Source organism: Rattus rattus, chromosome 2 (genome assembly GCF_011064425.1).
Source record: "Rattus rattus isolate New Zealand chromosome 2, Rrattus_CSIRO_v1, whole genome shotgun sequence".
In the NCBI taxonomy this organism is placed as follows: domain Eukaryota; kingdom Metazoa; phylum Chordata; class Mammalia; order Rodentia; family Muridae; genus Rattus; species Rattus rattus.
The window spans coordinates 82,909,305-82,933,497 of record NC_046155.1 but is presented as its reverse complement, the minus strand read 5'-3'; the positions used below and the strand labels follow the sequence as shown (position 1 = coordinate 82,933,497).

Below are 24,193 nucleotides of genomic sequence, written 5' to 3'. Positions count from 1 at the left end.
TTCCAGTACTCTTGGGTAATAAATTGTGTTTTGTCAGCACACTACTAAGAGCAGTTTTCTTTCTCCTAGTGTACAGTGGGAACATGGAGGAATATGAGAAGTTCTGCGAGAAAGCGCTTGCCCGAGCTCAGGAAGCATCACTGTCCACAGACAGCTTCCTGCCCGCCCAGGCAGAAAGTGTCTCACTCATCCGTTTCCATGGGGTGGCTGTACTTTCTCCACTGGTAAACTTAGTAATTATTTATGAAATATTTCTTCCATTCTTAATCATGTGTACACAAGGGTATAGGTGCTGAAAGAGGCTACACAAGTGCTTCAGACCCCCTGGAACTGGAGTGACAGGCCACAGAGGAGCTTTGAGCTAAGCTTTGGTCCTCTGGAGAGCACTATACTTGAAACTGGAGTCATTTTTCCAGCTCCCTTGTTTGTTTTAAAATAACTTTTAAAATCTAGTGAACAACTAATACAGCTCACTTAAGATCAAATGGAAGATTTATAAACAGCTGATGAGATGCCTGATGTTTTTCATAATTAGAAATACAATAGAAACGAGTTAGCATTTTTTTGCCTACTAGATTTGCAACGGTCTCATAGGACTTTGTGTTTTCATGTTGTGAGGAAAATGAATGTTTAATGCACTTTTATCAAGAAGGCCGGTTTATTTTTTGGCAAGCAGTTTGGTAGTGTTCATCAAAATTTAAGTGTTTGTAACTCTTGACTCAGCAATTCTATTCAGGAAGAATAGCTTACAAATGTGTTCAAATAAATGTGTATAAGTTATAGCATCATCATTTAAAGTAGCAAATGATTACTGGGTGTGCTGCCTTTAATTTTAGCACTTGGGAGGCAGATCTCTGTGAGTTTGAGGCCAGCCTGGTTTACAAAGTGAGTTCCAGGACAGCCAGGGCTGTTACGTAGAGACACCCTGTCTGGAAAACAAAAAAGAAAATATAATAGCAAAAAAGATGAATTACAAACCCAAGTGTCCATTAATAATGGACTTTAGCTATGTCCATTGTATACATTTCATGTACCCATGCAAGTGAATAAGGCAGCTCTATAGTACGAGCATGGAAGGCTGCCCTGCACTGCCTCACATCACACAGTAAGATTTCAGAGGTAGCTGGAGTGTGGAACCTCGGCCTGGCTTTCAATCAGTTTGCCATTGTCCTGCTGTGCAGAGCTTGTGGTCTGTTTCATTAACTGTTAGAATGGAATGCAGACAGTGAGTGTCGATAATGCTTAGATTGCTTTTCGGGAATTAAACGGATAATGTAAGATGCTTAGGCTTGTTCCTGGGTCATAGGTGGCACTCGGGGTATACACATGTTCACCATTTACAGTTTTTAAAGAGAGTGGTATTGTTCTGGCAAGGGGTAAGAGAATAGAGGACAGTAGAGAAGATACATTTATCATCATAGTCAATTTGATGTTATTTTTAAGTGTGACTATATTTTAAATCAGAAAGTTAGAGAACTCTTAAATTTATTTTTGTTGTGTAAGGTCCACGTTTTCTGCCAGCACGTTGTAATGAATGTTGTAGCAGTGTTTGGAAGGTAACACAGTACCACCCATCCCCCACCACTCAGTCCACTCTAAGGTGACATCTTTGGACACATCCTAAAGGATGTAGAGAAGTGACATGTAGTGATGAGGGTAGAAGATGGAGACTGGGGTGAGGCTCACGTTAGCTACTGTCAGGTAAAAGCTTCAGTAGCAGCAGCTCCCGAAGTCATTTTGTCTGCCATTTATTTAGTATTTGAGAAATGACCTTGATGCAGCTGGCAGTGAGCTAAATTCAGTGATATGCAGTGGTCATGTGTGACAGCTCCTGGAATCTTCATAATAGGTTACTTCTGCGTGACACTCACTCACATGGAGTCCTCGAACCCCAGACACTGCTCAGATTCTTCATACACGGTTTTGGTTGTTCTGATTAAAAACTGGCCAATTTTATTCTTTTACCATTGAATTGCGTGTTTATGGTGTCTTGCAGCTTACCATTGAGAAGAGAGAGAAAATTCAACAGGAAAAGCAGAAAGCACTTGATGTGCAAACAAGAAAGCAGGCCAATAGGAAGAAAGCCTTACTGACTCGTGTCCAGGAAATTCTTGAAAATGTTCAGGTGTGTCATCAAACTAAACTCTTCTAGATTGAAATGATGATATCAGAAGTAAACACTGATAACAGCTTTGCAGAAAAGCTGGCTAAGTGTGCTTATTGTTATGATGTGTTTGAGTATAATTTGTTGGAGAGAATCCATTTGTTTGCTAGTACTGCCCAGTACTTGAATCAGAGAGGGTCCTTAGACAGTAGCACTATACACTGGATATAATTGCTTATTGTCTGCCTTGTGACTACAAACTGAATTCTCAGTGTCAGAGATGATAGAATTGTCCATTGTAGTTAACCCCTGAACTAATCAGACTCAGTTTCTGATGTCTCACCTTGAGTCTCCAGCTTCTACCCTCATCACTACATGTCACTTCTCTACATCCTTTACGATGTGTCCAAAGATGTCACCTTAGAGTGGACTGAGTGGTGGGGGATGGGTGGTACTGTGTTACCGTCTTCTTATTCTCTGCTAAAGTAAATAACTGCCTTCAAATGTGTGTATGTATGTATGTGTGTATACATGTATGAAAATTTTGTTTTTAGGTGTTGAAAAATGCCATCTAGATTAAACAAAGAGGCTGGACTACATAGGTCTCCAGATTGAAACTGAAATCATTTAAACAACTATATATATACCTTTTATAATCATTTTTATTTAAATTCAGATTTGTGTAAACAGTTTGTTTATGGTTTGGGTCATTTCATACTAAAAAGAAACACCAATGGTTTAAGTGGGAAAAATAATTTCTGCCATGCATAACACTTGTGATTTTTTGTAATTTGAAGGGCTTGTAGTTTGCCTGTGTGACTCCTGCTGTGTGGCCGTGGGTAGTAAGCCTTAGGGTATTTGTACTAACTGCTGCCTTCATTTACCTGTGGGGTCTTATGTAGTGTGGGTAGTAGATTTTAATTTGCACATTTTAACTACTGTCTATATTGGTTAATACACCGTAGTTTATTGACTTACTGGTTACTACAACAAAAATGGCAGTGTTCTGGATCTAGTCCATGGAGAGGATCAAATTGCTATTAGCAGAGTCTACTAATGAAATTACTCTTGAGTCTCAGAACTTTCTGTTTAGGAAAGCATACATAATTCAGCTATAAGAATTCCTTATATAGACAGGGATTTCATGGACTACAGATATTTAGAGGGCCTCTTTCCTCTATGATATCTTTGACTCAGTTATAGACTTAAGTTTTTAAATTTAGTTTGTCTAACTGAAGGCACATTTTACTTGTGTACTACAAACATAGCTATTGAGTATTAAAGATGTGAATATGTAAGATTCTACAGCAGAACGATCTAGATCGCTTAAGCCTGGGAGCATGTCCATGGACCCTAGGAGTATGCACTCCTTTTGGCTTATTTTCATCCAGAGGTTGTCACCAAGTACACTTGTATTGTTTATGGCACAGTACCTGGAGACCATTATGTGTCTTGGGACTTATATGGTGAAACTCAAGTGCCATATAGTCTAGCAAAACAAAACAAAACAAAGCAAAAGCCTATGAAAACAACCCCTCCAGATGTTTTGTATTCAGGATGTAATGAGCTCTCACTTTTTCCTGCTCGGTCTCTGAGGCACACAGGTATTCTCACCCTACTATGTCAGCTGCTGACCTACTTGTCTGAAAACATACAGCTTGCTGTCTTAACTGACTCTCACTGCTCTGATTAAAGTTGGCTTTGTAAGCTGAGTTCTAAGCTGAAATTTTCTAATTTTTAGTAACATAAACCACATGGAAGAACTATTGTTTACTCCAGAAATGCCCCATCTTATGGGGAGGATTGTTTTTAAGTCAGCACATTTTCTTTTTCCAGTTGGTAGACACAGAGGGTTCACAGAGAGAAAGATCCTCTGCAAAGTAGAGACAAGGTGGTCATCTCAGGGAGCTATAGCTCCTCAAAGATTTTTGTTTGTTTGTTTTGATTTGTTTTTGAGTCGGGGTAGCCTTGGTTGCCCTTGAATTTATAGAATTCTACCTGCTGCCTCTGCCAGGAGTTCTGGAATTTAAGGTGTGTCTACTACACCCAGCTAAAACTTTAAAAAGGTCTCAGTTTTATACTTTGCTTGTATGTATGTCTGTGCATCATGTGTGTGTCTGGTGCCTGGGCAGGTCAGAAGAGAGCATTAGGTCTTTAAGAACTGATGTTAACAAATCGTGCACTGCATTGCATGTGCTGGGAGAATACAGCTTGGTGCCCCTGTAAGAGCAGCAAGTGTCTTAACTGATGAGCTATCTCGATAGCCCCTCATAGGGAGTTCTCAAGAGGTTCTTAAATAAGCATATGGAAGGCAGGAGTCTTACTGATGTCTTAAACAGGTTGTCTTTGTTTTCTTCTCTTTTTTTTCTTTTTTTCGGGGCTGGGGAATCGAACCCAGGACCTTGCGCTTCCTAGGCAAGCACTCTACCACTGAGCCAAATCCCCAACCCCCTTTGTTTTCTAAGTAATTGTGTAAAACACTTGCTTACTTGGCATTTATTGCACACGTCATTGTTGGGTGATGACTTGTCTTAGGAGTAGTTGCTGGTAGTAAGAGCATATAACCAGAAGGAAGTTAAAGACATTGTTTCTATCCCAGGATTAAACTGAACATGGATGAATTGTGTATATGTGTGTGCATTCAAATTTATCTCAGAATAGTTTTCTTTTCCCCTTGAGTAAATAGGCTAGCATAACCCATACATTTTTTCTTGGTGGTTTGATCTCCATGCAGTTAAGGATATAGAAATTGATCTTTGAGTGTATTTTATTTGTCTTTTGTCTTTAGTCCAGGCTGGTCTTGAATTTAAAGCAATCCTGTTTGGGTCTGCTGAGGACCCAGGTGACAGTCATGGAAGATACTTTGTGCTCTCAAATGCCAGAACTAAATCTTCCCTTTCTACTTTATTTTAGAGAATAGTGAAATCATAGGCTCCAGGTGGGGAACACTTTTAATCCCAGTGCTTGGGAGCCAGAGGCAGGGGGATCTCTGAGTTCAAGGCTAATCTGGTGTTCATAGAGAGCTTGTCTTAACAAAACAAACAACTACAGCAACAAAACCCCAAAGACTGTGTTTGTCTTTTTTATAATGAAGAAATACTAATTTTTAAATGTGTTGTTTCAGGTTAGAAAAGCGCCAAATGCCAGTGATTTTGATCAGTGGGCGACAGAAACCATTGCCTCTAATTCAGAAGTCACAGGCTTGAGTGTCCCTGTGACAGTTCCAAGCGGCTTGCTGAGCCCCACTGAACACTGTACTTCAGGAAAGCTGGGAAAGACAACTGGACTACTGCCAGTGAATAATGAGGACCAACAAAGCCCTGAGAGGATGGGTCTGCCTAGAGATGCAGAGGTGTTTGGTTCTCTGAAGCAGTGTGAGAGTCCAGAAAGCAGGCAGGCAGAAAATGGAGCTGCTCCAAGGCTTTCTTCAGCAAGCTCACAGGAGACTGTCATTTCTGACGATCCCCTCTTAGCAAAGGAGGAACAGGAGCCATCATGTTCGGCTGAAGTCACTCCAGATCCCTACGTAATAAGCCTTCAGAATCTAATGAAGAGGTCAAAGGAATACGTGGAAAGAGAGCAAGCTAGCCGGAGTCTGAGAAGTAGTTTAAAGAAAAGTGTTCATGAAACTCATTCAGACAAAGAAAATGATGCTGCTAAGGCCAGTGACTGTGTAAAGGAGAAGGCTTCACCCACGCCCGTAGGCCGGCACTGTGGCTCTGCCATCCCTGACAAACCAAGCCTTAATAAGTCCAATGTACTCCTCCAAGGTGCCTCTCAAGCAAGCAGCCTGGGCACCTCTGTTTTAGCTAGCTTTTTAAAAACAGACCTACCTGTAGGAACTGGTCCTCCCACTGTTCCAGATGCCGAGTCAGATTTTAAAGTTATTCCTACCTTTGTTACTGAAAATAAAGTTAAAAGTCTTATAGGTCCATATGCCAAATTACCTAGTCCAGAGCCAAGTATGAGTCCTACAATGCATCGAAGGCATTCCCGGTCATCATCAGCATGTCAGATCCTTATAAACAACCCAGTAAATGCCTGTGAGCTAAGCCCAAAGGGAAAAGAAGAGGCAGTAGATAGAATCGCTCCAACTGCTGCTGAAACAAATGAATCTGAAATTGTGCCAAAGCCACCAACTGATTTGACAGGGGCTGGTTCAAGCAAGGTTTCTGCTACCAAAGTCATGTCAGATACCATAAGAGAGATGGTTATGGGTAAGCCAAGTCAGGTACATCAGGCTTTAGGAAATCAATTAGGCAATAATGTCACTGTTGAGCAGTTTGCTATGGAAGGTCCCTTCATACCTGATGGCAGGGGAATGCAGAAAGTAGACGGTACTTGTATAGCTGTGCCCAAGTTGCATGAACTGCAACCCACCAGTCAGTGTGTGTCAAGTCAAACCTTGGAAGATGCATGTGGACTCAAGGCAGCCAGTGTGCTAGCAAAAAACTCCTGCAATTTACAGATGGAACTGAATAAATCTTACGATGTGAAACACCCATCTCCCTTACTTATGCAAACCCAGAATTCTAGACAGCAGATGGACACACCTCCAGTGCCCCGTGGAAATGAACAGTTTGTAGATAACAGTTTTGAAAAAGTTAAGCGGAGACTTGATTTAGATGTTGATAGTTTACAAAAAGAAAATTGTCCACATATTCTGACAGCTGGATCAGCTGAGCAGGAAAGGGAACGTCTGCCAGAAAGAAGATACCCTAAGGGATCTGTCTATGGTAACAAGAATAAGATGCTAGAAACTAGCCCTAAAGGTAAGAAAACTTAGAAGTGATTGTGAAATAATTGTCCTCTGTGTGTCAGGGCACTTAATTTTACTGATTGTACTAGAAGCATTGCATATGCTTACTGCCCTTTGTTAGGGTTTCGATTTTGTTTTTTCCAGGCAGGGTTTCTCTGAGTAGTCCTGGCTGTCTTGAAACTCACTCTGTAGAGCAGGCTGCCTTTGAAGTCACAGAGATCCATTTGCCTCTTGATCCCTAATGCTGGGATTAAAAGTGTATGCCCATACAACCGCCCACCCTTTAGGATTTCTTTTTCTTTTTTTTTCTTCAGAGATTTATTTATTTTATATATGTGAGTGTAGCTTCTTCAGACACACCAGAAGGGGGCATTGGATCCCATTTCAGAGGGTTGTGACTGACCATGTGGTTGTTGGGAATTGAACTCAGGACCTCTGGAAGGGCAGTCAGTGCTCTAAACCACTCAGTCATCTCTCCAGCCCTGTTAAGATTTCTTAAATCGAGTGATGAGGCTTTCATAGGCCACTCTGTAGAAAATAGTGCTGATTTCATGGAGGCTTCTCACATGAAGCATGCTTTTAATCTAGTGTGTTACTGAGGTCTTCTCCGGACCGTGGTTTCTGTTGTTTCTGCTGGGCACCTTTTCACTACTTGTTCCTTTGGTATAGCTTTTCCATCGGATCCTTTAGAGTGCCATAAATGAGGCTCTGGTGGTGACTGGAATAGCTTCTTATTGGTGAACTCAGCTTCATGCTTCTATCTTACGTCCTCTCATTACTACATGTCTGTCTGTCTCTGTTGTTGATTTTGTTGTCGTAGTTTGTAATTATGTGGAAGATATAAATTGAGTAAATTAAGCTCTTCGATTTAGGACAAAAATAATAATTTTAGTACAGAATATTTAAAATCTCCTTTATCAACAAACAAACAAAAAAATAAGCTAGGCAGTGGTAGAGCACGCTTTTAATCCCAGCACTTGGGAGGCAGAGACATGTGGTTCTCTGAGTTCAAAGGCAGCTTGGTCTACAGAGCAAGTTCTAGAACAGCCAGGGCTACAGAAAAAACCCTGTCTCAAAACAAGCAAGCAAGCAAACAAATAAAAATTACCTTTATAAGAACCTTAATAAAACTACTCAGTAGGTGGGTGAGGTAACATAGTCATTCAATCCCAGCACTTAGGAGGGAGAGGCAAGTGAGATTCTAAATTTGAAACCACCCTGGTCTACTTAGCCTGCTAAGGCTACATAGTGAGACCCTGTTCCAAAACAAAATTATACCCCCCATCACCCCCAAAAAAAGCCATAACCAGTTGGTACCTGTGGAATCACCTTGCATCTTCCAACTACAGACCCATGCGTGGGTGAAGTGAATGTCAGAGAACATGAAGCCAAGCCAGATGGTAGTGTTTGAACATACAGGATGAGGCTAGTCATGCACATGGCTGGGTCACTCGCTGTGAGAGTGAGTATGGAGGTGGTGGCACAGTGTGGTTGCAGCTGCCCACAGCTCCCTGTGCCTCTTCACTTAGAGAGTTCTTTGTTAGTCAAATGGACACTTACTCAATGGCACTGTTGAACTGAGAGGCTGTAGTTCAAAGATGTTTTAGATGTTTTACTTCCCTTCCGTATAAAAATGCATTTGAACACATGTAACTTGTTGTTGAGAATAGAAGATGTTTAAGAACAAAGAACAGGGTTGGGGATTTAGCTCAGTGGTAGAGCGCTTGCTAAGTGCAAGGCCCTGGTTCAGTCCCCAGTTCAAAAAAAAAAAAAAAAAAAAAAAAAAAAAAAAAAAAAAAAAAAAAGAACAAAGAACAGGAAGACTATACTAGTAAGATATTAACATATAATGCTCACTAAATCAGTGATTACAGACAAGCATGGTGGGACATATCTTTAATTCCAGAACTCAGATCTCTGAGTTCGAGGCCAGCCTGGTCTACATAGCAAGTTCCAAGCCAGCCAAGAACTTACATGGTAAGATTTTGTCTTTAAAAAAAAAAAAAAGATATACTACACATGTGTAATGCTTGGTATTTCAACATTTTGAAAATTTCTCTACTTTCTATTAAATTAGCTTGTATAATCATGACTTTTTATTTGTAATTAAAATCTGGAGTTTTAAAGTCTCAAATTAAGAAAGGTTGATAACCATCAAAATCACTTTTTCTTAAAACCCACAGATGTTCTGTAACATACCCAAGCAAAAGAAAAGCAGGGATCTGGGAGAAGGACAGTCAAAAGTAAATCCTGGTTTAATGTGTTGAGAACCATGTCTCAATATTTATTTGTATGTATGTATATCTGCATGAGTTTATGTGCGCCACATTTGTATAGTGCCTGAGAAGGTTATAGCACATCCAGTTCCCTGGGACTGGAATTATAGGTGGTTGTTGGCCACCTGATGTGGGTGCTGAGAACCAAATCCAAGTCCTCTGCCAAAGCAGCGCGTGTTCCTAACCTCTGCTCTCTAGCCCTGAGGCGCGCATCTTAAAGCGAGTCAGACTTTAGAGACTCTTGAGCTGTGTGTAGGCTCCAGGAGGTCTGCTGAATGAGTGGGAAGGTTGATCTTACCGAGTAGCATGAAGGAGGCGGAGAGGCCAGTGGCAATGGTTTACCTGGGGAACTGGCTATGTCTGGCTTGTGGTATGTGAGGAGTACCCTCTGGTCAGAAGCATAGCTCAACTCGATGGCAGAAAAATGAACTGTTAGGCTTTCAATGAGTTTTCTCAACTTAAGCACACGTTTCTTTTCAGAAGGCCAGGAACTACTGAAAAGCAAGATGTTAGCTTTTGAAGAAATGCGGAAGAGACTAGAGGAACAGCATGTTCAGCAGTTATCACTCCTCATAGCTGAGCAGGAGAGGGAGCAGGAACAACTTCAAAAGGTAAGGGGGATACTAGGGTAGGGTGACTAGCAGTCAGGTTAGTCAGTGTGTGATCTGGGCCATGTGCATATACTGACAGCTTCCCTCTGTGTATCTTATTTCGAGGTGGTCATTGAGCTTGATGTGTAGATGATATTTTGTTGTCAGAATGTGAAGTCTAACATTTGGGCCCTTATAAGCTAAAAGCCTCTGAGTAATTTGTGAAAGGGGTACCTTATTGAATCCTTATTTCAGAGTCCATAACTTTTTAAAGGTATTTTAAAAATAGATGCTGATATACATTTTCAAGAACAATATCATAAAGATATTTGTTTTGTGATTATTATAGTCACATTCCATTTTAAATTCAACTTAAAAATCAAAAGCACTAACATTTTAAAAAGTGAAATCAGTTGAACAGGTTGTCTTACTTTTGAGGGAGGAAAACTTGACATAATGTAATGTACTCTGCATCGCACACACTTCCAGGCTAAGCCTGCAGTGAGATTGTTTCAGATACCATTAAAGGATCGCGCATGCTATGATACGTGGTCAATTTGCAGGAAATAGAAGAGCAGGAGAAGATGCTGAAAGAGAAGGCAGTGACAGCGGATGTCTCTGGCTTGAACAGTGCGCTGGAGCTGGAGTGGAGAAAAAGAAGCGACCCGGCTTTCCTAGAAACCATGCTGTCCCAAGTGGACTCGCTCCAGACTTCAAACAACTCCGGTAGATTTTTAAGAATGTTTTTCTCTTGAAAGTTATTGTGCAGTAAGCTATTTTAATTATATTTTCCTTCTAGTAATTTAATGCCCATTCTACCCCTGTTTGCCTGCTGCTTAGTAGCCGTGAAAAATGGCATGACATCGGATCTAAGTTCACAGAGCAGGTGTCCACGAGGAGACTCACCATAACAAGAGCAGGCAGTTGGGCCCGGAGCCCAGCCGCTCATTCATGGAGCAGGTGACATGCTCAAGTGAGAACAGTTGGTATCTCCTGAGTGGTTTGGAATTACTTCTCATTCCCCGGCAGCAGTCAGATCTTTTCACAGCGTCAATTATCCTGAGATTCTGTTTTCTTGAAAAGCTCCATCTGGCACAGACGCTGACGGTCCATGGATATTTTATGTCTGCATTTGGCTCAGTTTCTGAGACGGCCGTTATTCATTGAGTGTCACAAATGTTTATTACAGCACTTTGCATACTCTGATGATGTGACCTTCAGTCTGATGCCACAGATCACTGGACTAGTCTGTACTGTGTTCCTCTAGGCTTCCTAAGTTCTGCCCTGCAATATAGCTTTGGCTCTGCAAGTGAAGTACCGCTCTACCTCTGGGGATCACTGACCAGTGGCGTGACCAAACTCTCAGTAACAAGGCCTTTTGGACGGGCCCAACCTAAATGGTCTCAGGTGGGGGTCCTCGATATCTGTCTGTCAGGCTTTCTTTCATTGTTTATTTATTGGGGTGAGGGCCTGCATGTCACACCATAAGCACAGAGGGTAGCTTGTGGGAGTCAGTTCTCACTGTCCACCATGTGGGTCCTAGGGCCTGCTGGCTGGGGATTTTACCTGCCGGGATTTCATCAGACCAGTGTATCTTTTTAAAGAGCTATGTTTTAGGTTGTATACTAAACATGAGATTACTATTTTTGGTATAGATGAAACTCCATGAGCAAGTGTCTAGGAAGGAGTGTTAGCTGGCGGTGACAGATTCAGTCACAAGTATGGTGCTAGGATTCTTAAAGCATTGTTTTTAATTTCTTTCTAGGTTTTTAGTCCAGAAATACAAGCAAAATTTAATAAAATAACTGCTGTGGCAAAAGGGTTTCTCACTCGTAAACTTATGCAAACAGACAAACTGAAGCAGCTTCGACAAACCGTAAAAGTAAGGTTACTGAAATTCCTTGTTTTTTCACTTCATTTCAGTCTTCTGACAACTGAACTCGGAACTCAGATCAAATTATTTTAGTTATTGTAATTTAGTTGATTTCACAAGTCTGATTACTTAGATGTATTTTCCAGATTACTGCCACTCCCCTCCCCCCCAAGATACTTGTGTGTGGAATGTTCATTTCAGGCATAACATGGCTGCTGTACCTTATGTATTTGTTTGTTTATGCGTGCGTGCGTGCGTGCGTGCGTGCGTGCATGCGACCTAGCAGCCAACAAGCTGAGGCAGTCACTCCTGGCTTTTTACATGTGTTGCAACTTTGAACTCATGTTCATCTCTGTGCACAGAGTGCCCTTCCCGCCTGAGCTGTCTACCTGGCCCTGGCGCACTCGTGAACTTGGAGTTATGATTATTTGCTTGATTGTGCTTAAGATTAGGTCCACGTCATGAAGGTGATGGCTGGTAGGCCCTGCCTCTCCCCGCCCACTTAAACAGTTAATGGTTGGCAGGAGACAGACAGACAGTTCCTTCCTGCCGCAGCCACTGGTAAGTCACCTGTGCTCTTGATGCAGCCCAGTGAGAGTCAAAGGAAGGACGTGAGAGTAGGAGAGGAGCACACTCCTGCAGGAACATACTTTTTTTTTTTTAAATGTAATTAAAAAACAAAACACCCCAAACCACTTTTTTGGGGGTAGTGTTTTGAGACAGGGCTTCTCTGTGTAGCCCTGTCTGTCCTAGAACTTGATTTGCCCCAAGTGGCCCCACGTTTCTTCTTTTTTTTTGTTTTTTTTCAGAGATAAGTCACCGAGTAGGATGCCTGTCCCCCCCCTTTTTTTTTTAAGAATTATTTATTTATTGTATGTGAGTGCACTATAGCTATCTTCAGACACACCAGAAGAGGGCATCAGATTCCACTATAGATGGTTGTGAGCCACATGTGGTTGCTGGGAAGAGCAGTCAGTGCTCTTAACCACTGAGCCGTCTCTCCAACACACACACACACTATCTATCTATCTACCTATCTATCTATCTATCTATCTATCTACCTATCTATCTATCTATCTATATGATATTTAATTACATTTCAAATGTTATCACCTTTCCTGATATCCCCTCTGGAAAACTCCATTCCATCCTCCTTCCCCCTGCTTCTATGAGGGTGCTTCCCCTTCCACTCCCCTGTCCCCACCCTGGCATTTCCCTACACTGGGGCATGGAGCCTTCCCAGGACCAAGGGCCTCTCCTCCCATTGATGTCTGACGAGGCCATCCTCTGCTACATATGCAACTGGAGCCATGGTTCTGATATGGGTCCCTCCATGTGTACTCTTTAGTTGATGGTTTAGTCCCTGGGAGCTCTGTGGGGTCTGGTTGGTTGATATTGTTGTTCTTTCTATGGGTTGCAAACCCCTTTAGCTCCTTCAGTCCTTTCTCTAACTCTTCCATTGGGGACCCTGTTCTCAGTCCAATGGTTGGCTGCGAGCATCCACCTCTGTATTTGTCAGACTCTGGCTAAGCCTCTCAGGAGACAGTTATATCAGGCTCCTGACAGCAAGCACTTCTTGGCATCCGCAATAATGTCTGGGTTTGGTGACTGTATATGGGATGGATCCCCAGGTGGGGCAGTCTCAGAGTGGTCTTTCCTTCAGTCTCTGCTCCACACTTTGTCTCTGTGTTTCCTCCCATGAGTATTTTGTTCCTCCTCCTAAGAAGGACTGAAGCATCCACTCTTTGGTCTTCCTTCTTGAACTTCATGTGTTCTGTGAATTGTATCTCAGGTATTCTGAGCTTGTAGGCTAATATCCACTTACCAGTGAGTGCATACCTTGTGTGTTCTTTTGTGATTGAGTTACCTCACTAAGGATGGTATTTTCTAGTTCTATCCATTTTTCTAAGAATTTTATGAAGTCATTGTTTTTAGTAGCTGAGTAGTAAGTACTCCATTCCTCTGTTGAAGGACATCTGAGTTCTTTCGAGCTTCTGGCTATTATAAATAAGGCTGCTATGAACATAGTTGAGCATGTGTCTTTGTTGTATGTTCCATCATCTTTTGGGTATATGCCCAGGAGTGGTATAGTTGTGTCCTCAGGTAGTACTATGTCCAATTTTCTGAGGAACTACCAGTCTGATTTCCAGAGTAGCTGTATCAGCTTATAATCCCACCAACAATGGAGCAGTGTTCTTCTTTCTCCACATCCTCACCAGCATCTGCTGTCACCTGAGTTTTTGATCTTAGCCATTCTGACTGATATGAGGTGGAATCTCAGGGTTGTTTTGATTTGCATTTCCCTGATGACTAAGAGTGTTGAACATTTCTTTAGGTGCTTCTCAGCCATTTGGTATTCCTCAGTTGAGAATTCTTTGTTTAGCTCTGTACCCCATTTTTAATAGGGTTATTTGGCTCCCTGCAGTCTAACTTCTTGAATTCTTTGTATATATTGGATATTAGCCCTCTATTGGATGTAGGATTGGTAAAGGTCTTTTTCCAGTCTGTTGGTTGCCGTTTTGTCCTAATGACAGTGTCCTTTGCAATTTTTAAGAGGTCCCATTTGTCAAGTGTTGATCTTAGAGCATAAGCCATTGGTGTGTTCAGGAAATTTTTTTAAAGAGTGAAGCTGGAGAGACTGTTCATCAGTTAAAAGCACTGGCTATTCTTCCAGAGGACTGGAGTTCAGTTCCTAGCATCCACATGGTGGTTCACAACTGCCTCTAACTCCTGTTCCAGTGGTTCTGACACTGCCTACTGGACATCATGGGCACTGCACACATGTGGTGTACTTGCAGGCAAAACACTCAGGCTCATAAATCTTTTTTGAAGAAAATCAAGAACATCCTAATATTAGAAGCCCTAAGTTTATGTGGTCAGTTAGCACAAAGGTAAAACAGTTTTTACCATTTCAAACGCTTTCTCCCAGTTCTGCGTGTTCTGTTATAGAGAGCAAGTCTGAGGCCGGGAATGAAAGCCTCCACTACGAGAGGCCACGGCAGAGCAGGGTATACCCAGACCGGGTACAGAACATCAGCCTGTTTGAAAGGCAAGGCAAGCGACTACCATCTGCCAAATGGCTCATGGAGATGTCTGAATTAATTAATTTGAGTCCTGGGTTAATAGACTTCTCTCTCATCCCTGTGAGGAATAATAGAGGCAAGGATCCCCCTGAGATCTTGGGTGTTTGAGGGCCAAGAGTATCCTGGGGCACCATTTCTTAGTTCTTTCCCACTTGCTCCACCTCTGGGCTCCCTCCACCTCTGCCCTCCCTCCACCTCTGCCCTCCCTCCACCTCTGAGCTCCCTCCACCTCTGCCCTCCCTCCACCTCTGAGCTCCCTCCACCTCTGCCCTCCCTCCACCTCTGAGCTCCCTCCACCTCAGAGCTCCCTCCACCTCTGAGCTCCCTCCACCTCTGGGCTCCCTATGCAGTTCACCACACAGCCTCTGGCTTAATGAATCTGCACACAATGAAGAAGGCAAGGTTGGTAGGCCTATGCAGAGGGGAGCTGGGGACAGAAAGCTTTTTTGTATGATAAACTATCTGTGGTTGTGTCACCTTTGTGAATAAGGGTTATTGTTTCTTCTGCTGGTGACAACTTGATGCCTCTCAAGAAGAAGAACTAGTGTAAATGAGTAAGGGCTGGAGAGATGGCTCAGTGGTTAAGAGCATTGATTGCTCTTCCAGAGGTCCTGAGTTCAGTTCCTAGCAACCACATGGTGGCTCACAACCATCTGTGATGGGATCTGATGCTTTCTTCTGGTGTGTCTGAATTATTAAATAAATAAGTAAATCTTTTTTGAAAAGAAAGAAAACGACTTAATCATCCATTCCTGAGTGGGCAGAGCCACAGTTTTCTTCCACAAAGTATTTATTTTTGGAGACATGGTCTCATTCTAGCCCAAGCCGTCCTCAACCTCATAGTAGTACTGTTTGAGCTCTCGAGTGCTAGATCCTGGCTACAGGTCCCCACCCTAGCCTGAGCAGTGTTAGAGCCACATAGGCCATTTCACTCATCACTGGCTTGCTCCTGCTGCCATTTATCTGCCCCTCCCACCCCAGGCTCTCACAGTGAGCCTCTGTCCCACCCTGAGCGGTACAGTGATGCCAGCGCCCACAGCCGAGATGGCATTCCTCTGCTCTATAGTGTGGCTCGGCTTTTTGATAGATGGGGAAGTCCCCCGTAGGTCGCAGCTATAGAACTGGCTATGTCAGTGTCCATGTTTGTGTACTTCCTTGTCATACCCCTCCCACTGGTTTTCTTCTCTGTGCTTAGTGTCTGGACATTGCAGTGAGCGCTACCTCTCAGCCCTATTCATCACTAGGGACAATTCTAAATATGGTCAGGGATTGTCAGTGCCTGCCTTTTCACCAGTACCAGAGTTTTTAGATTCTTCAGATTTGGCATTCATTGTAACATACAAATGTTCTCACAGATGGGCCGTTAAGGTCCCCAGACACCACATGTGAGTTAATGGTGGGGGTTCAAATGACTGCTAATCCAGAACCACCTGACCAAGTCATGTGGCCTTCCCTTATGGAGAGGATACAGAAGCCAGCCTGAAGAGCATAGCTTCAATGTTTGCAGTCCCTCTGCCATTCTGGGCAGGAGGAGGCAGGGAAACATGGTGAGGGTGATATGTCATCAGTAATATTTTTTGTGTTCTTAGTAATTTTTTTAGAGAAAGAGTAAAAGGAAACTTCCTAGAAAACTGGCTTTTAAAAAGTATCTCCTTTTTTCAGGACACCATGGAATTTATACGAAGTTTTCAGTCAGAAGCCCCTCTGAAGAGAGGTGTCGTCTCAGCCCAAGATGCTTCCCTTCAGGAACGAGTGTTAGCTCAGGTAGATACTTCTGCCCTGAAGGGTTCCTAACTGGAGAAATTGGTCAGTTCCTAACTGGAGGCCCAGGGTTGCAAATGTATTTCTCTTTTTGTTTAAATAGGGAAAAAAGGTTTCAATGAAAACTTCTGTACCTTCTTATTCCAAATGAAAGAAGTATACACAGTATATGTTGTATTACTAAATTCTAGTCTCATCTTTGGAGTGTAGACTCGTTTCCTCTTTCACACCTAGTTGCGAGCTGCCCTGTATGGTATTCATGACATCTTCTTCGTAATGGATGCAGCTGAGAGAATGTCAATCCTCCATCATGATCGAGAAGCCCGCAAAGAGAAGCTGCTCCGGCAGATGGTATGTGTGCCATGCGACTTTCTGCTGGAGAGGCTTCTCCGAGCTTGGGTGATGGGGCTCCATGGCATTTGCAGCAGCCTGAAGCTAGATGGGCCCCAGGATTCCCAGCACCACTGAGCTGTGTTGGTTGCTCCACAGGAACCCCACAGTGAAAGAATCCTGTACTGTGTTGGGATTGGATTGGAGGTCTGAGACCTTAAATATTTTGTTCTGGTAGCTCATAGGAAACTGTCAGCTGCTCCCAACTGAGTTTTCTTATCACATTCATACAGATTTTATCATTTTTGAAGTCTGAAAAGTGGTTCCAAATTGATTTTGAACACTGAGTTTCTAGAGTGCTGGCTGGCAACTACATACAAAAGTATAAGTAATAGAATTTTAACAGTGCTTAAATCAGGTTACCTAAAACCATTAGCTAAGTGCCTAGCTGTGGCACACACACACACCCTTATCCCAGGAATCAGGAAGCAGAGCAGGCAGAGTTGAAGGGCAGCCTGGTTAATATAGGCAGCTTCAGGACATCCAAGCCTATATAGAGAAACCCTGTCTGCTGCCACCGCCCGGCTCTGGATTGTCTTCTGTTGTGACACAGTGCTAATGCTACCAGTCAGCCTGATGCTCCCTTTGTATTGAAGGATAAGATGAGAAGTCCACGAGTGGCACTTTCAGTGGCAACACAGAAGTCCCTGGACAGGAAGAAGTTCATGAAGTAAGTTCTGTTTGTCACTTTATTATCTGCTAGTTAATTTTAGTTATCTGCTGGTCTGTTTATGTTCCAGTAGGAAGTAAACAGGGACTGGAGAGATGGCTCAGTGGGTAAGAGCACTGGCTGCTTTTGCAAAGGACCGGGTTTTATTCTCAGATGTCCTTTTCTGGTCTCCACAGATACTGCATGCACATTCTACACTCACATGTGTTTAGGCAAAATATCCATATGCATAAGGGAAAGCTTAAAACTAGAAAGAAATAACAGTTTGCTCTTATGCAGTGGAGCTAATAGGAATCCCTCTTTCTCTCTTTCTCTTTAAAGAGACCATGTTGCCTTTGCTACCTGCAACATATGATAGAGCCTAAATTGGGACTAAAGATGTTTGCTACCATACTGGGTAGACATTCCCCTTTAGATATGGAAATTTATTAAAGTAATTTATCATTTGATAAATTATAAATTAACAACATTTCATATGACTGATAGTCAAACAATTTCAATAGTTCTTAATTTTTAAATAATTATTTCACCATTTGAATAAATTCCCCCTGATATCTGAAAGATATCCTGGGGCTAAAAACTCAAGAGGAAGTATAATTTAGTAACTATCATTTAGAAACTTAAAGATTTCTTGTTTTATGTAGATGAATGTTTTGCCAGCATGTAGATTGTTCACTGTGTGTGTACTTGGTTTCCACAGAAGCCAGAGAGGGATTTGGAGCCCCTGGAACTGGAGTTACAGACAATTGCGAGCTGCTAGCAACGCAGTCCAGGTCCTCTGGGAGAGCAGCAGTGCTCTCAGGCTCTGAGCCATCCCTAGCTCCAGAACCTTTTTCTTGATGCTGGTTTTCACTGTGCTTAGCATAGGCCTTTAGCAGACAGGCCCTTGTGTCTCAGTGCCTTCCGTCATGTGTAAGCCTGTTCCCTCCCTTCTCAAACATACTGTCCTTGTCTTTATATCATGCTAGAGTTGCTGAAATGGGAATGGCAAATAAGAAGTTCCTGCTTAAGCAAAACCCTTCAGAAACAAGGTAAGGAAAACCACTTCATCCCAGTGAGAGCCTTTTTATGGAAAATTTTATGCCTAATGCTTGCTTTTAAAAAAAAGTTGGTTTGCGTTGCCTCAGTGGGACACTCCCGCTGAGCTGAGGAGTGAGGCTCAACACTCATGCTGAGGTCTGGTCCTGTTCCCGGCCACATGCAGGCCAGGTCAGAGGTTCCTGGCACTGGTTGTAGGACAGGCCATTTCTGACAGAAATTTCAGATTACCAGGCAGGCTTCAGTACTTGTTTAAAGACCTCAGGATGGGGTTGGGGATTTAGTTCAGTGGTAGAGCGCTTGCCTAGCAAACGCAAGGCCCTGGGTTTGGTCCCCAGCTCCGAAAAAAAGAAAAAGGAAAAAAAATAAAAATAAAAAGACCTCAGGACACTGACTTTCTGGTACATACAATTTGTCTTTCCCTCTTGTAAAATGAGTGCTTTCTCTCCTGTTTGAGAAGTTGTCATTTGTAAGGCATATCAGAAAATTCTTTAAGGCACAGGGATTGCATGCATTGGTTATTGTTTTCCTGATGAAAACCTGAGGTCTGAGCTCGTGGTGAGCCAAGCGTAAGTCCCTTATTGGTGCTTTAGTCAGTCAGCTCCTCCTTGTGATAGATAGCTCAGATGGCTTCTAACCTCACTGTTGTCACCTTGCACCCATTGAGAGAAAGTAGGAAAAGTGGAATTTGTCTTTGGATTAATTTTGCATTTAATTTGTCAACAGAGTCCTTCAGCCAAACCAAGGACAGAATGCACCTGTTCATAGGCTACTTAGTAGACAAGGGTAAGAATGCCACACACATGGGGATGTGAAAGTATTCAAGCCAAGATCAGTACAAGATCTACTGTCTGTGCTGTACTGTGTAGCATCAAGGTCTGGTGTTGTGTGCAGACAGCCGTGCTGCGCTGCTGTGTAAATCTTAGTTATCATCTGGTGTGGGCTTTTACTTCTCATTTCATACCATCTTACTCATTCTATGTTTAATATAAGCTGCTTCGTCAAGTAAGATAAGTCTCCCTCAGGGATTCTCCAACCAAGTGTGAAGCAGGAGTCCGCTCTCCTGCGGAAACACAAGTGCAGCTCTCCTGATGGCTGGGTGTGTGTGCGGGACTTCAGTTCTTCTCAGGCTTATGCTCTGGGTAGTTGATGCTGTGTGCTGTTTTCTCTGAAGTGCAGACCTTCATGCAAGTGACCAATTAACCTTTTTATATTCAATTAGAACCCCCAAGACATCAGTGAAGGGGGTTGTGCAAAATAGACAGAAGCCTTCACAGAGCAGAGTGCCTAACAGAGCGCCTGTGTCAGGTGTGTAGCAATGAATTCCTGGAGCCTGTTCACCAGGGGGCGTGCAGTCTGCCCTGACTCAGGCATCACCGTGGGATGTGCGGTCTTCCTTGCCACCATTGTGCTAGTGTATTCACGGATATCCCCATTGGTGGCCATCATCTTAGTATTTTGTGGAGGCCAGGAAATCCTGTGAGTTAGGCTGCCTGTCTTAATGACTAGTCAGTTTATGGGAAGCACTGTTTTTAATTAGGAAATTCTTGTAGAATTATCCAGCTTACTTAGAACCTGTATATATGAGTAGAAGTGGTCATCTCATATCTCATGTGGCCCCGTGGCAGTGTGTCAGCCATGGTTTCTGTGTCTGTGTGTGACTGCAGGATCCACAGTGAATATGCCAGGTGTGTGGGAGAGTCCTCAGCTTCCCTCTGTAAGAAGCCTGAGCCAAATTTCCTTATACTCATCACTTAAACATTATTCAAACTGAAACCTGTTTGAAAATTTAATTTATGGTGGCAAGAAAGACAGATTCAGTCTTGAGCTTAGTCAAAACTCTTACCAAATGCTTTAATATTTGTTAGTGTTTTGGTTAAGACATTTTGATTATGCTCACTGGATTATGCAGCCCATTAAAAACACTTTACAATGCTATGCTTTCAACTGCTGCTTTCTGACACTCACAGGCAGCCATATTAATCCCTAAGCGATGGAGGAAGGCTTGGGTTAATTCTAGTCTCCCCACTAATAAATTATTAGGCAGTGTTTGTAACTACGAGTGAGTGATTTCCTCCTATCTAGACAAGAAGAAGCAGTGTTACATCAAGTGATTTTGTTACCGTTACTTCAGTCTTTCATGTTATTACTAGTCGTTCACATAGATTCCAAGAGGGAACAAGGTACCAGGAAATGTCAGATCATTCTAGACCTTTTGCACGAACGTAGTTTGTAATGTCACATGTATCTAGGCTATTTTACAAGGTTTTCTTTTGAAGTCACTGAGAGACAATCATTGGAGTTGTTTGAAAGTCAGAGCCTGCTTGCTTTAGAGTTGGTAAGCTTGTGACATTATGGGAGTGTTAGGATGTTTTCAATTCTTGTCATGTGAGTGTTAGAGGCTGTGGTTACTCTTAGGTGGCTGGACAATCATTGTGGAGTAAGCACTGTTCTGCCAGTGGCATCAGTTCAGCACAGTGACTACTGTCCATGTTTTTCTCATGCATTTCATCTCCATGATTTGTCACTTGTGAGTCTATAAGCAAGGAGGCAAGTCCTCTTTCCACTGAGTAATTGACACCATAAACAGGAAACCGCCATAGTTGATAATGCGTGACAGAACTGTTTTATAGCTATTGAAGTAACTGCATTGCAGCAGAGTGAGTAATATAAATATAATCAACATGTATATTTTTCTACCTTTCTAAACAAGCAAAATGCCTTTTATTAATATGTGAATGTATAGACAATGAAAGCACAGAATTCTCATTTCTTCGTAAATGTTACATAAGTGGAGAATTTGACATAGTGACTAAAATGCTAATTATCAGTCCATCATTGCTCTTAACTGAATTACTTCACCCTGGCATACTTCTAATGTCTTGGGTTATATTTTAAGTAAATTTGAAATATGGCTTGATTTGGTCTACATGAGTATTAATTATTTTATTAGAAATCGGTTTATTTAAAAACCTTGTCTGTTTTTATATGAGAGAGAGTCTCACTTTATAGCCCAGGTTGGCTTTGAACTTATAATCTTCTGAGACAGCCTCTGCACAAATGATCACAGTTACCACACCCAATTCCAAACACTCATTTTTGTCATGGTCAGGTAGCATTCTCATAGGCTGAATGGTCAATGCCTAAGGACTCCGCACAGCATTTAAAGTATAGTTTCTACAAATTAAGTTTCAGTCTTGGAGCCTGTGCAGGAAGTATTTTGTGTATGTCAGAGTGGACGTGCAGCAGATCTGGAAACCACTGAGCAGAGTAGAGCAGGAACTGGCGGAAGAACAGGAGAGGGAGATGAGGTCAGCCGAGTCTCAGTGTCCAGCTCCAGCTCGGTTGGCTGAGGCAGTGGATTGCTGATGCTTTGTGACAGTTTCTACCTCAGGGTTAAGTTTAACAACACTCATTGCTTAGCCCTATGCCAGTAACTTACTAAATTATATCACAGAAAATTTCTAGCCTTGAGAAGTAATAATAATTTTGCTCTGTTTTTAGGAGCATATGCAGGAAAAACCCAAAGAAAGCGGCCAAATGTTGCGACAATTTAAGAAGACAGCACTCGCTGGGATGAAGCAGGGAGCAGGGCTGCTGCCACCCACATTCCACTCTCTAGTCAGGGCTTTTGACTTAGCCCTGGACTCTTTATGCAGGCAAAGGGACAGCAAGGGCTGAGCATTGGCCTGTCTAATCTGGTCAGCTTGGGGAATTCCTGCCTCATTTTCCTATTAATGTTACTTTGGTTAAAAATGATTAGTAATTGCCTTGTTTCTGAGCTTAGCCTATATAAAGATACTTTCTGTGCCCAGAGTCACCCTTTTTTATAAACACGAAAAGATAGACTTATTTTTACAAATTATTGGAAAGATATCACCAATTGTAAATTAGCCCTGAAGCCTAAATTTCATTCATGACTATGTACTAATTGCTGAATTTGGGGAACAAATTAGATACGGTTCTATTCAAAGGGAAATTATTGCAGGAATACCTGTTTTTCTAATTTTAAACACTCAGAATCCCACATCCTTTGACTTGCAGTGTAGCTACACAGAATGAAACACTTCCTGCTAAATCCCACATAAGAAGTGACTGAGGGTCTTGGTTTTGGGTAGAAAAGAAGACATTTCTGCAGACAGCTGGTTGTTTTACGGGAATGTTGGGTTTCCTGTGTGTTACTGTTGGACAGACGTAGACTAGATTATGTGCACTACCCTGGGAGGTGGTACGTTTAGAGGCCATAGCACAGTTCATGAGCACAGCACGTGCTCTATGTGGGTATGCGCTGTGATGGGGCAGCAGAGCGCATGCGGCTAGTTCTAGTTAGTCTGTACTGTTTGTCTTCAGTCTTCTTTTTCTAGCATGCTTTACACAGGACAGAATAAAGGGCTATTTAATAAGAAATCCAGATCTCAGATAGCATAGTAGTAATACTGTCTAGTTTAAAACCTGCAGTAAAGGTACTCAGATTTATGGCTTTCGTGACTAACATTGAAACATCAACCAACAATGTACCAAGAAAACACGATTTTATGAAACAGAATGTCACTTACTATGTAATTCCAAAAAGGGCTTTGTGCTTCTTATATAACATTGGGATTGTGTATATTTGAACCATATAACTTGAATTTTAAAGATAGTAGTATTTTGAAGATGCAGCCTATATATTCTTATTAACCTTTTTAGGAATATGGAGATAAAGATGGTTTTTCTGCTTTTCTTCCATCTGAGATTTGACTTTTATACCCAGCCAGAAGTTACAAAAGAATGACCCACTCTGGGTATAAGCTTGGTTTCCTTTATTGAGACTTCCCATTCACTGAAGAGAAGAAGAAAACAGGCAAAAGGTCCAGGTCACAGAGTTTCACCCGTAGCAAAGGTGTGCCGCAGTGTCACCTGCAGTCACCGTTCAAGGGTAACTGTGCTTCATCGTTCCAAACGCTCAGGACTCCGTGTATCATTGTGGGCTCGGCTCTTCAGTAAGGAAGAGGAGCTGAAAGTCTGTGTATGTTCGTATGAATTACTTAAGTGAACTATGTTTTGGAAAGTTACAAATACTTTTAGATTAAGGATGAGAAACTGGAGTGTTTTTAATTTCATGGTAAAAGTTTGCGTGTTTTACATTTGAATGTTCACAGTTTTCTCTCAGAAAAGTGCCAGACACTGTTTTGTGCTTTTGAAGAAGTTTTATTTATATGCATTATTTTTATTGTTATTTTTACTTTGACTGGAATGTCTATTAATGTGAATTGTGTTTATTTTTATACTTTGGTTTTCACTAGTTTTGCTTCTAGGTAAAAGGCAAAATAAAGTTTTCATCCTAAAGGAAATCTTGTTGCATCTTTTTTTATTTTTAGCCAAGTGAATCAACTGAAGAATATTGGCCAAAACAGGATAGGCTTATGCCCCAGGATAGGCTTATGCCAATGTTTCACAGGTAGCCTGTCTGCTGCTGTTGATGATGTCTCACTTCTTAGGAGGGAGACACCAACCAAGAGCAGTGGAGAGGCAGTGGAAAGAGGGAATGCCCTAGTGGCCTCTGCCTTTCACATTGGGGGGCTGATGTTACCCCCAGTAGCTAGTAGTCAACTTTTGCTATCTGCAAGGAAGTGGCTGGAGATCACTGATGCCGTAATGTACCAAATT

At 42.2% G+C, this 24,193-nt stretch overlaps 1 protein-coding gene across 3 annotated transcripts; it reads left to right on the top strand.

Moving 5' to 3' along the window:
* Positions 1-23,877, top strand: Ccp110 (centriolar coiled-coil protein 110). Of its 3 annotated transcripts, none has more exons than XM_032892804.1 (14): positions 1-224; positions 1,997-2,125; positions 5,229-6,876; positions 9,623-9,750; positions 10,293-10,455; positions 10,997-11,136; positions 11,495-11,611; positions 16,348-16,449; positions 16,681-16,797; positions 17,433-17,506; positions 18,475-18,537; positions 19,271-19,330; positions 19,767-19,852; positions 22,049-23,877. In XM_032892804.1, exons 1-14 carry the CDS (start codon positions 84-86, stop codon positions 22,099-22,101), a joined length of 3,021 nt encoding a protein of 1,006 aa, XP_032748695.1. In that variant the 5' UTR covers positions 1-83; the 3' UTR covers positions 22,102-23,877. The 3 variants fall into 3 exon arrangements, with proteins under 3 accessions (XP_032748695.1, XP_032748694.1, XP_032748696.1); XM_032892803.1 differs by having other exon boundaries at positions 4-224; positions 9,620-9,750; XM_032892805.1 differs by lacking the exon at positions 19,767-19,852 and having other exon boundaries at positions 5-224; positions 9,620-9,750.
* The last annotated feature ends 316 nt before the right edge of the window (positions 23,878-24,193 follow it).

Coding starts and splice junctions, on each gene's coding strand:
- Ccp110 (XM_032892803.1), top strand. CDS start 84: ATGGAGGAATATGAGAAGTTCTGCGAGAAAGCGCTTGCCCGAGCTCAG. Junction 17,507..18,474: donor GACAGGAAGAAGTTCATGAA/GTAAGTTCTGTT, acceptor ATATCATGCTAG/AGTTGCTGAAATGGGAATGG. Junction 18,538..19,270: donor CAAAACCCTTCAGAAACAAG/GTAAGGAAAACC, acceptor ATTTGTCAACAG/AGTCCTTCAGCCAAACCAAG.